General features: G+C 39.7%; 1 protein-coding gene and 1 long non-coding RNA gene across 2 annotated transcripts in view; one reads left to right on the plus strand and one right to left on the minus strand.

Annotated features, from left to right (window-relative positions):
* NRCAM (neuronal cell adhesion molecule) overlaps positions 1-12,799 on the plus strand; it is a 193,714-nt gene that overhangs the window by 166,537 nt on the left and 14,378 nt on the right. The window contains exons 23-27 of the mRNA XM_006774857.2: positions 12-115; positions 1,412-1,616; positions 4,794-4,916; positions 6,270-6,446; positions 7,493-7,528. Of these exons, the coding sequence (XP_006774920.1) occupies positions 12-115; positions 1,412-1,616; positions 4,794-4,916; positions 6,270-6,446; positions 7,493-7,528 (645 nt within the window). The remainder of the gene's footprint in view (positions 1-11; positions 116-1,411; positions 1,617-4,793; positions 4,917-6,269; positions 6,447-7,492; positions 7,529-12,799) is intronic.
* Positions 3,827-12,799, minus strand: part of LOC107184852 — a 21,065-nt gene continuing 12,092 nt past the window's right edge. Inside the window, exon 3 of the long non-coding RNA XR_001515751.1 lies at positions 3,827-3,837. This is a non-coding gene — a long non-coding RNA (uncharacterized LOC107184852). The remainder of the gene's footprint in view (positions 3,838-12,799) is intronic.

The following is a 12,799-nucleotide window of genomic DNA, read 5'->3' on the forward strand; positions in this document are numbered from 1 at the left end:
CTAGTCCCCAGCTCCTGGGAACGTGCATGTGACCGTGGTGAACAGTACCTTAGCTGAGGTGCACTGGGACCCGGTGCCTCTGAAAAGTGTGCGAGGACACCTGCAAGGCTATCGGGTAAGTGAAGGGAGACCTCCCCTGTTCTTTCCTTGGGAACAGCCCGTCAGTGAAGGCCGGATGCACTTTTCTTGGCTGGAGAAGTTGTTCTTGAGAGTTCATCTCGTTTATCGCCCCAGGCAGGCCACATCTAAACAACCCCAGCTGAAACTGAATCAAGATTTCACTGTATCCAAAAGTGAGGGGGGTGGGGGGAATGTTTTCTCCATTTTTTCACACAGATAACCTAAGATTTTGCCAACTAAGCAATTAACATACGCACAAAAGATGGAAAACTAATGTGTGAAAAATCAGATATAACAAAATGCACCTAGCTTAAAAACTATACCGACCACATGTGAATACACACATTATCCTGAAAATAATGTAGACATTAAAAAAAATAATTCATATTATACTTTAAGATCATAAAGTACCAACTGGGTCATTCTTATGAATATCAACCATCTTCATTCTTGGGAAGCACAGAAAGAAGGGGTTTTATAGAGGGGTTTTTTTTAATTGATAGTCATCTGTTTTTACATTCACCATAAAGAGTCCCTCCTTTCATTTGTCAACCCTGACCCCTAGAGGTCACTATTTGCACTGCATCATGTTCAATTTTATTTTTTTTTCTCTAACATTGTTCAATTCTGTATATGTTGGCTTCTCTTTAAAAAAATGTCTGCTAAGGAAAATTTAAAAAGACTTAATAAACAACAATTCTGGATTTTTAACCGAAGTTAACCAACATTTTGTTCATCAACTACAATATAATACAAAAAATAAGAGCGAGAGCCCCAGACCTAGAGTCACTCCTGATTGTCCTGTGCCCTGCACAAGTCAGTTGGATAATGCAAAGGCTCATCTGTACTATAGAAATAATAATAATAAACGCTTCACTGTGGGTTTTAGGACTAAACTAAATGACATATTGTACATGAAGTTCTATTAACTCTGGAAAAAGTATCTAAATATTGGCCAGTCATTTTTACTTTTAGAATATTTTACATGTCAGACACTGAAATCCTTCTATTGGCTTTTAGAGAGAACTGAATGGGTGTTGTGCTATTTCATTTATTTCACTTATATTCCTCCAGCAAAATAGGATAGCCCAGCTTCATCAGCTATTCTTAATTTGACTTTCCTCAATATCTGTGGGCTTCTGACTCTCCTGCCTCAGAATCAATATTTTTCAGTTTTGCCAGTAATCTTCCAAAATGCACCAATTATGGGAATTTTCTGGGGAAAAGCCCATAAAACTTGAATCTTGGTTGCCTCCTTACACATCCCCGACTTTTGTTCTTGCTGCTTCAGATTTACTACTGGACGGACCAGAATTCATCAAAAAGAAACAGACGCCACATTGAGAAAAAGATCCTCACTTTCCAGGGCAGCAAGACCCACGGCATGTTGCCGGGGCTGGAGCCCTTCAGCCACTACACACTGAACGTCCGCGTGGTCAATGGGAAGGGGGAGGGCCCTGCCAGCCCCGACAGAGTCTTTCATACGCCGGAAGGAGGTATGAGGTGGACGTGTCTCTGAGACCCTAGCAACATGTGGCACATGCTGAGAGGCTTTGTGTGGCAGAAGGGCCCCCAAATAAAGTATATTCTGGAAGCCGAACGTGATTTCCCACAGATGAACACAGCACGCATGAGCTGGCTCACTTTCAATACTGGCTTGAGGCCCTTATGTGGACGGAGGGGATGAAGGCGTCACACCGCAGAATGCTGTCCTAAAATCCCCTCTCCCTTGACTTAAATTTTTGTCCACCCTTCGTCACACTGTCAGAAACCTTGCTAACTTGATGTTTATTTGGGTCATTAGGAAGCAAGCTGTATAGCTTCTATAAGCCCAGTTACCTAATCTGAAGTGTGGGAACTAAATGTGATACCCTAAAACCATCTACAAAAGAAAATAATTTACAAGTCACAGTTCATTTGTTTCTCAGGGCACCTGCATAGTTTATTCTACACATAAGCTGAGTTAGAGGTTGGAAGTCTTGATAAAATGGGTTAGGAAGAGAAGGAAAAAGTCATTGCAAGTGTAGCCCACTGCAAGAGGAAGAGAGGCCCACATCTTCGTTACGTGGGAGTGAGGACAGGAAGAGTTTGGACATGGGAGCCTACTGGATGAGGAAGAGAGGCCTTAAGTGAGAAATATAGGGGTTAGAAAAGGAACTGGAAATCAGCCTTACCTCTTTTCAATTTTGCCTCAAGCCAGTATTGAAAATGAGCCGGGTAACGTCTATGGATTCATTAGTTCTTTTAGGTGAAAGCAGTTCACAGACAAATTCTGTCCTGGCTCCTGGTTGAAGGGCTCATGAAGTCAGCGGCTTCCCAACCGTCTCTGAACTCATCCTGTGTCCCCGCTCCCATCTCATCATGACTGTTGGTCCTCCGTCTCATCGCTCCTTAGCGGTTAAAGGCTCCTTCCACTCCAGGCTTTCCCTAGAGAGACTCCACCCTGGTCCTGGATAGTTCAGGGGAAGGTGTCATACAAGAGATGACCAGGGAATGAAAGGATAAAGAAGAGAGGGAGTAGCATACTCAAAGACACAATGGTGTGAAACAGCATGGCTCCCTCGGGGAACTGCGAGTTGTGTAGCCGGAAATGGTGAGAAAAGAGGGGAAGGCCAGCTAGGGAGGACCTGTATGGATGGTCTTAAACGCTGTGATATTAAGCCGGAGGCTCTTAACCTGGGGACTGTAGTCTCTCATAGGGAGTCAGTGAACACCAGTATCATGGAAAAAGGTGTGTATTTTTCTAGGGAGTATTTAGGGCTGTCATCAGATTCTCAAAGGGGTCTGTGATCTTCCAGAGTTAGGAACCACTCATTGGTTTGGGGGAAGCTTAGCACTGTGCCGAGCCAGCTCAGCTAAGGGTTTGAAAGCCTGAGTGAGGGCAGCAAAAAGATGAAGAAATGACAGACAGACAGAATAAGCTGGGTCTAGATGGTCTTCCTCTGCCTGGCTGAGGCCATGGAGAGAGATCCAGAGGTGAGCTGAGCCTTTATTTTATAGCCAGAGGTAAACAAGGTAGTGGTCACCATAGTTACAATGTTCTTGTGAGTTTCACTTGTTTTGGCAGCACTTGCTGCACCTCCCACAGCCCATTAGCTACCTAGGAAGTATCTAGGGCAGCCGTGTCCGGCCCGTTCGGCTGTTCTGTCCGGCCCGCGGAGCCGAAAGAGCGGAGGGGTCTCTTGCTCTCCCCTTCCGCTCCTTCACCAGCAGCAGTGTTAACATGTATTAGTTCACACAAACACTCCATCCATGCTTTCGTTCCGGCCCTCCGGTCCAGTTTAAGAACCCATTGTGGCCCTCGAGTCAAAAAGTTTGCCCACCCCTGATCTAGGGAGTATCATAAGGTCAAACCTAATTATGCTAAGAGGACTGTGCCCTCTAAGCTGGGACTTGTTTGTGGCTTTGCCAACAGGTCGGTCCGAGGCTTAACCCTATAGCCGCGCCGTACTTAGAACTATGAGCCAGGTATGTTGTAGACACAGGCAAAGGCCACAGAGGCACTGAAATGGGGTGGTGGCAGAGAACAGAGGAGGGAACGAGGTGGAATTCACGGGATTTAATGTCCCAGGAGATGGTGGGAATGAGGCAGAGGGGGTATTCAGGATGGCTCCCTGGTTTCTGGCCAGTGACAGGCAGAACAGTGGTGCCATCAGTGGGTCTAGTGTCCCAGGAGATGGTGGGAATAAGGCAGAGGGAATAATTCAGGATGGCTCCCTGGTTTCTGGAGAGAGTGACAGGCAGAACAGTGGTGCCATCAGTGGGTTTTAGTTCCAGTAGACTTTCATTATACAAACACTAAAGTAAGTTCTTTTTTTATTGTTGCCAGTATTACAGATGTCCCACATTTCCCCTTCTTTACCCCCTTCCACCCAGCCCCCACTCCACCCCAGACCTGTCTCACTCTATTGTCTGTGTCCATGAGCTATGCATATATGTCTACCTATATGTTCTTTGGTTAACCTCTTCCTGTCATCCCCACCCCTCTTCCCTCTGACATCTGTCCGTCTGTTCTATGCTCTTATGTCTCTGAACCTATTTCGTTTGTCAGTTTATTTTGTTCATTAGATTCCACACGTAAGTGAGATCATGTGATATTTGTCTTTCTCTGACTGGCTTATTAACTTAGAAAATACTCCTTTTTATTTTATTTTTTTATTGGAGAGGGGGAGTAGAGAGAGACCTATTGCTTTGTTGTTCCATTTATGCATTCATTGGTGGCTTCATGTATGTGCCCTGACCAGGTGTCAAACCCACAACCTTGGCGGATCAGGACAACACTCTAACCAATTGAGTTAGCCAGCCAGGGCCACTAGTTTGCTTTTATTAAAACATCATTCATTAAACAAATAAGTACAGTATCTTTTTAAATTTTTATTAAATTTATTGTCTTTTTTAAATTTTTTGATTTCAATCCATATAAAGGCAAAGTCTGTATTTTGAGAGAATGGTTTTCATGAATCTAAATGGAAATGGTGAGAAAAAAAGAGAAAGAGAATGGTAAATGGGTACCTGTCACAGGTTTCTATCAATGTATTTTCAGCTGAATCAGGAACAAGAATGTTAAAAAAAAAAAAACACCTTAATGATTGTGTGAACATGGTGAAATATGTCATTTTAATACCTTTTGAAACACTGAAAAACCTTTATGTTGACTGTGTTCTCATTATAAGTTCCCAGTGCCCCGTCCTCCTTGAAGATTGTTAACCCAACGCTAGACTCTCTCACTTTGGAATGGGATCCACCAAGCCACCCGAATGGCATTTTGACTGAGTACACCTTAAAATACCAGCCAAGTAAGTTATTGGAAGAAGGGATAATGGAAAATATCATTAAAAAGGAAAAAGAAAACTGTTATCTTAAAATACCAACTGGTTATTCTTTATAGCTGTGGAATATGTACATATACCTTCAAGTGTTATTCCAAAAGGAACTTCAAATCATACTTTTTAAAGAAAAATTACATATGTGGTATTGAAAATTAAGTATTCTGTAGATTAATACAGACCTTTGAGCATGGGGTTTAGGTAGGTGCTATCATTAGACATTATCTGTAACTAGAAAATAGTAACCCTCATTCATTTGGCACAAGACCTCTGAACATGAGGTTTGGGATTATTTAACAATACATGACTCCACCTGCCAAATCCCTGAGATGAGAAATGCTGTCGTGATTCAACTATAAAATTCCCTTAGCTTAGGAGCCAGTAGAGACTATATTTCCCCATCTTATGCCATATTATAGGAACTATAAGAGCTTATCAGTTATGCCGGGCAAAAAAATCAGTGTAATCCAAATTTGACATTTTGAGTGGACACATTTATCTATAATAGTATTGCTATAACAATTAATGGGAAATGCTCTTTTTTCTTATTGACAGTTAACAGCACCCATGAATTAGGCCCACTCTGACCAGGTGTCAAACCCACAGGTGTCAAACCCACAATCTTGGGGTATCAGGACAACACTCTAACCAACTGAGCAACCTAGCCAGGGCTGTATCTGTTTTTGAAAGACAAGTCAGCATGCTTCCTTGTCTGACATCAGAAAACTGTCATACACCAAAGAGACCCCATTTAATGAGAAGTCACTTCATATATCAAAGTTAGAACTATCTCAACTGCCACGCTTTCTGCATCAGGAGCTATAAAATCAGACAGATGGAGTAGGAATTCCCTCCTACTCAAATACTGCATTTTATATGAGTAGGTGACAGAAGTCTCAGAACACACCAAAAACCACTGATGATTTAAATGTTTTAAAAACCCTCTATTGACAATTCTTCCCAACAACATACACAAGGACGAGAGGGACAGCGTGCTGCTCACCATGCTCTTTCCTGAGGGTCTCTCCATTTTGAAACATTGAAAAACCTTTATGTTGACTGTGTTCTCATTATAAGTTCCCAGTGCCCCGTCCTCCTTGAAAATTGTTAACCCAACACTAGACTCTCTCACTTTGGAATGGGATCCACCAAGCCACCCGAATGGCATTTTGACTGAGTACACCTTAAAATACCAGCCAAGTAAGTTATTGGGAGAAGGGAAAAATCAGTGTAATCCAAATTTGACATTTTGGGTGGACACATTTATTTATAATAGTATTGCTACAACAATTAATGGGAAATGCTCTTTTTTCTTCTTGACAGTTAACAGCACCCATGAATTAGGCCCACTGGTAGATTTGAAAATTCCTGCCAACAAGACACGCTGGACTTTAAAAAATTTAAATTTCAGCACTCGGTATAAGTTTTATTTCTATGCACAAACATCAGCAGGATCAGGAAGTCAAATCACAGAGGAAGCTGTAACAACAGTGGATGAAGGTAAGATGGGTATGTATAAAATCCATAAAACTATAAGTATTGTGAAACAAAGCTCCTTTACTTCAATGTGTACTTTCTCTTTTCTTCTGACCATGGAGTATTCATCTTACTCAATTAATATAAACACTTACGTGTAATTTCTTATCCAGATATATAAAATCAATTATTTCTTATTAGAATATTACTTGATATTTGTTTTCCAAGTCCATGTGAAAATTTTAAACTTATATTAGTATATTGAGGTAAGTGTGGGAAATTACAATATTTTGCCACACTTGAATTTGAAGTTCAAGGCACTGTTTTTTCCTTTCTACAACTTTACATATATGCATACACATATACTTACACATGTATGTAATACAAATATGTATACATGTGCATACGTACACATGTATGTAATACAAATATATATGCACGCACAGATATGCATACATATACTCGAGTAAATATAAGTATTTCAGGTTCTGGTCTTGGTTCACCAGAAAGTGGTTTACTAGTCTACATATTGATTTAGGTTTTCTAGCGATGAAATGAAATAGTGCGTTTATCAAATGAGCGTGGGACTCTGTACCTTGGTAGGCCACTTGGTACAGAGAAAGCAAAGTAGCTCCATTAAAGTATCTAGAAATGAAATTAATACTTTCATATTTTTTAAAATTATTTTGAAAACCTTTAGATTCAATAAAAATATTGTAAAAGATTTCCTCTTTTTGCATGTCTCTAAATTGTAGAATTGCTTAAGGATTATTGATTTGATTATCTTCCATAGCATAAGAAATTGTCAGTGCTACTCCAAAATTGGTTTGAGATATCCTAAGCCTTCTTATATAATAGGCAAGCATGAATAATGTACCTTAAATGTGGATTTGAGTACTGCGTAAGTTTGGGGACACAAATATGTCTTTGTCCCCTGAACCTGATATGGTACACTTCATTCTTCTTGCATGCTTTAGCATTGTAGTAAGTGTTTTTATATAGCTTTACATGCTCATGGGTGTGTTACATTTAACTATATAGTGTCCTATTTCTGTTTCCCTTCATTAAAGCTGGTATTCTTCCACCTGATGTAGGTGCAGGCAAAGGTAAAATAATTCATCTGCATGACTTTATACATGTGTGAAATTTGCAATGTTAAACATGGGGAAGTGCAGCATGGGTTAAAAGAGAAAATAAAATAAGTTTTGAAACAGCAAAAGAAAGAGAAGATCTTGGCAGATCTTGGCTTTAACATTAATATTTGGTCTTTATACAAACAGAAAGCCACACATTACATTTTTCTAAGACTTCTCTCGAGACTTATCCCTGGTGCAAATCCTAATCTTACCTTTTAATGATATGATTGTGGCTGGATCAGACAGGACCAAAACTGTGGATTTGTCACAGGTCCTGTCTATGGCCACGCCACGTATTAAAGAAATATTAGTCATGTGATGAAAATAGACTGTGAGAAATCAGATCAACAGTTTTCCATTCTGATTTAGCTAGGCCCCTCATAGACACAGTGTACACTTTGCTGCATTGCACTGCACTGTCCATTTGAACTTTTGGCTTAGCGGTCAATGCCCTCTATTTATCCTGGGATTAGCAGTCAGCCCACCAGGATCCCCAAGAAGCAAGTCTTTCCGTCTGCCTGCATGCTCTACTCAGTTGTGTTCCTCCATCCTGTCGTCACCAAACTGCTCAAGTCTCCTCCTCCTGGGTAATAGCCAGTCCTCACAATGGATTACTTTTGTTCTCCTTTATCTTGCACAGCACTCTGGGTGAGAAAGATTGGTGGGGAGAATGGTGCTTGAATACGTTGTAGTATGTCTTCCACGTGAGGCAGTCCCAAAGATCCCCAGTCTTTCACCCTTGGCTGTGGTGGGTCTGTTAGCCTTGGACATGTTTTCTTGGGGAGAACCTGGGGCCAGGGGTTTTCTTGGGCTTTGACAGACTGAATGAGTACAAATAGGAATGAAAAAAAGACCGGGAGAAATCAGTGCTTTGTCCCAAATTATTCAAATCTTGTGAGCTTAGGTCTGATACACATCTTCTGTTTTCTTAGAAATCTGCTTATAGTCAGAGTCTTGGTAAATTATAAAATGTAGATTAGATAGATTTTAGGGTGATTGAATAAGAACCGTAGCCATTTTTGCTAATCTTGATATGTTACCCAGGTGTTTTTAGGCTTGAACAAAGTTGTAAAACTTCAAAATTTCCAAAATATTGCAAAAAGATGTAAACCTCTCTTTTATATGTATTCTTCTTTCCTGGGACAGTTAGATAGCAATTAAAATCCTCGGTAGTTTTACAGTCATCTACTGCCAGGTCCCCTCATAACCTCATTGAAGCAGTCCAGAGAAAACCTGGCCTCCCTCCCTGTACAAAGGATGCCTGGAGTCGAGAGCAGAGTAATTGTGTTGCCACAGGGCTGCCTGTGAAGTGAATCTGAGTTTTCCATGGTCTTGTCATGTTAGAATAGGACATGCAATCCCCTGGGAAAAAAATACATCACCTGCTTATTTTAATGAATTAAAACTAACTAAAATAAATCTTTATTAAGATAGTTTAGGGTTTATCGTTTAATGTTACTCAATTGAATTGCGAATTGCTTATGATTATAGGGATAAGTAAAAATGGAGTGTCAGAAGGTTCTTGAAGTCCCCAATGTTGAAATCTGATGGATCTCATATAAGAAAAGAAATAGGATTTAAAATCTAAGAGAAAGCTAAATCTATCCTCATTGCCTATATGGTCTCTTTTAATAGTGCACCAGTAATTAAACATTGCTTGCATAAAATGATGACATTTGACTGATAAGAATTTAAGCTGATCAAAAAGAAATTGCTGTCCTGGATTTCCCTCCCTTAAAAAATATTTATTTCAATCTAAGAATAAATTTTATCTTCTCTGTTTTTCTTCTCCAGGTGGGGTTTAGATATTCCCTGAGAGAGGAGAATGAAAGTGTCCCATAGTTCTCTCGAAATTTTAATACTTTTATATATCTTTTATATTTTAATTTAAAGCAGCATGAAAGAGAATAAAGAAGAGATAAACCATGGAGGAAAAACATGTGTGATAGACTCAGCTATCGCAGCACGAGCCTCTAATGATTTTAACTAACTTCTGGAGGAAAAGGGGAAAAGCGATGCATCTAAGTTTAATTTTTTAGTTTTCTGGAAGATTTTAAGCGATGTTAATGAAACCCAAGCTTACACATATATAATTACGTAAGCCACGAAGAAACCAGGATAATGAATTTACCTGTATTAAGCCTACTTTTCCTTTTCCTTACCACTCTCCTCAATTTGATCATGAAAATACTCCTGAGATCTTCAGGAATCACTTATTTTGATCCATGTCCTTCTTTTGTTTTCAATATCTCTGTAAGAATTGTAGTTGTTTGGATGCATTTGTTCAATTTCTGTGTCCTTTTAAATACAGGGTGTCCCCCAAAAAATGTACTAGTATACACACTAACAGCTGATGATAGCTCAATGGACATTTCTTTCTTTTCAGATTTAACCCATTGGAATTAATAATGGCAGCCAAAGTGTGTATACATTCTTGGGAGACACCTTGTGGTTTTGTGTCTGGTACTCTAGGAAATAGACCTGTGAAGGCATCTGAAAAATGAACCGAAGCACACAGATAATGGATTTGAGTTAAGGTCTCAGTATTGCTGATGGTTGGACACTGCCTTATTGATAGTTTTTACTTTCTCACCCTTGGGACCAGTCTTCAGAACATGGTTGCAAAGTGACTATTTAGGGCACAGGAATAGGAAGAAACTAATTGGCAAGTCAGAAACTGAACCTGGTTCTTGACCTAATTAGCAGCTGACAATTAATTAATAAGAGGACACTGAGGAGTTGGTGACATCCTCTCTGTGGTCAGACTCTCACTATATAATTATATCAGAGTTGGTCCCACTGCTACCAATTAGGTCAAGACACAGGAAAACCTAAGGAACCAGCAAATTAAAATCTAGTTTAAAGTTTACAGTTTTATTTCACCTGAACAACAACAACAAAAGACTGTATAGAGCAGTGGTTCTCAACCTTGGCTGCACATTAGAATCACCTGGGAATCTTTTTAAAATCCTGATTTCTGGGTCTCATCCTCCGGAAATTCTGTTTCTTTGTTACTAATGTTGTAGCCCCACCCCATAACAAAGAAACAGAATTTCCGAAGGATGAGGCCCAGAAATCAGAATTTTGAAAAGATTCCCAAATGATTCTAATGTGCAGCCAGGGTTGAGAACCACTGATATAGAGGGTTCAATCAATTTCGACATCTAACGTCTACCTGGCAGGTAAAGTGCAATAGCCTTTTATAAGACACTGTATATCTAAACGGTAAAACACAGCCAGTTAAGACCAACATACGAAAAAGAGTAAACATAGATGCTAAACTAGTTATTTGAACAAAATTGTATATGAACAGAGAGGAGTGAACCATTTATTTTGCCAAACAAGATCAGGAAGAACTTCACAAAGAAAGTAATAACCAATTTGGCCTTGGGACAAATACAGAATTTTGGCAAATGAGTCAAAGGGGGAGGGGGGTGGATAAATTGTTGGTAAGGCAATAAGCAAAGGCATGGGTTTGAAAGCCTACAGGACATTTGGGTTACACCCAAAAGTCCAGTTTGGCCCAAATGTAGAGTGCCTGGGCAAGAACCTGGGGTGTGACTGAAGAGGTAGGTGAGGACACATGATTAACGGCTATGCTTGCCTGGCTAAGGAATTTGTGTTTACCTATCAATAGAGGTCAGTCATCTCCACATTCTAAACAAATGTCAGGATTGGACTTGTAGTTTAGAAGCTAAAATGTACAAAAACACAGTAGGAAGAGAGAGTAGAGTGGACTCCTGAGAAAGCCCAGCTGAGAGAGGACACTAGCACGTCCCAGGAGACAATGTCCGACATATCATAGGTGCTCAGTGAGTGAGTGTTCAGTAAGAAGGTGGATGAGTGAGGAGTCAAAGCCAGGAGAGTTAGAATTCTCTGACAAAAGTGGCCAAACAGACAACCTCAGAAAATCGCAATATCTTCTCTGGGTGTCTTTAAGAATAAGTGAAATGTTCTTCTGTTAGAAATATTTCACTATGGTTCTGCCTTCAACATTTTCCATAATTACAGCAGATTAAGTTCCTCCGTTCCATGATCCAAAAATTTTTAAAGAAAATTAATGTTTTGCCTGAGTTCTTTGCCACTGATGTTTTACACACATGTTCATAGTCACAGTCTCTGTTTATTGATCATATTCCTATCGTTATCTATTTCTTCAGGTGCAAAATCAATTAGGTCCACACAATTCAATAATCAATTTTTCTCTCTCTGCTGTTTCCCACCCTTAGCACGAAGGGGCACACAATATACGTGTGATGGTGAACTCTATCTCAGAAGTCAAGTGCATTATTTAATTTCTTAATATACTTCTCTTTTAGATCTAAGAAGTGCTATTTCATCACATTTTAGATTTATAAGAGGTCTTTAGCTTCTAAATTAGATAACATAATTTGGAATTTAATTTTAGAGTCTGAGTAACCCTTCTGATTTCCTATCCTAGGATGTTTTCTCTGGGATAATAAACTGGTCTTATCAGTTTTAACTACCCAAGTTAATATATCTGTAAATATGTTATTTTAAGTTTAGGCACTTGCAGTAAAGCTGATATAATTGTCAGCTTCAGATGCCCAAATAACACCTTTTAATAACTATAGGTGCCATCTTTACTCGTAGCAAGTAACCTCCATAATTTGGTGTTTTAAGATGCTATGTAGGTTGCAGCATGATTTTTCAGAACAGGATATGTAATGAGCACTTAGAAGGTGAGATTGTCTTGCTCTCTGGGATGTGTCAAGTGAAATAGTTCTTTTATTTCTTCTTTCTTAACTTTAGATAAAAGCACATTTGGTGACTCTTTCTGCAGCTTTTCTTCCAGTGTACCCACCCCTGCAACATTCTCCCAGCAGGTGTTCCTCACCTAGGTCCCTGAACTTAAAGAAGTTTCTGACTCAAATGAGGTCAAAAGCTACTATTGTGAGGAGCATCCTTTCTCACCCCAACACAGATTCTTTAAAGACCCACACTGACATGATAAACAGAATTGGAAGTAGCCACCTAGTATTTGCAGTCTGTGACCTCTGCCCCCAGCATCGTTCAGCAATCCCACATCCCATCATATACCAGTAAACGAAGGCTTTGGTGTTTCCTGGGACTGTATCTAAATGGACAACAGTTCACATTATGCAGGACCCGTATAATAGAACTCATAGATTTTTAACCTTGTGCATCAATCACTATTTCTAATTATTGACTTATTTCCTAAGGCTGTAGTTTAAAAAATGAAAAACCTGTCTGTAATAA

Source organism: Myotis davidii, unplaced genomic scaffold, assembly GCF_000327345.1.
Source record: "Myotis davidii unplaced genomic scaffold, ASM32734v1 scaffold125, whole genome shotgun sequence".
Classification (NCBI taxonomy): domain Eukaryota; kingdom Metazoa; phylum Chordata; class Mammalia; order Chiroptera; family Vespertilionidae; genus Myotis; species Myotis davidii.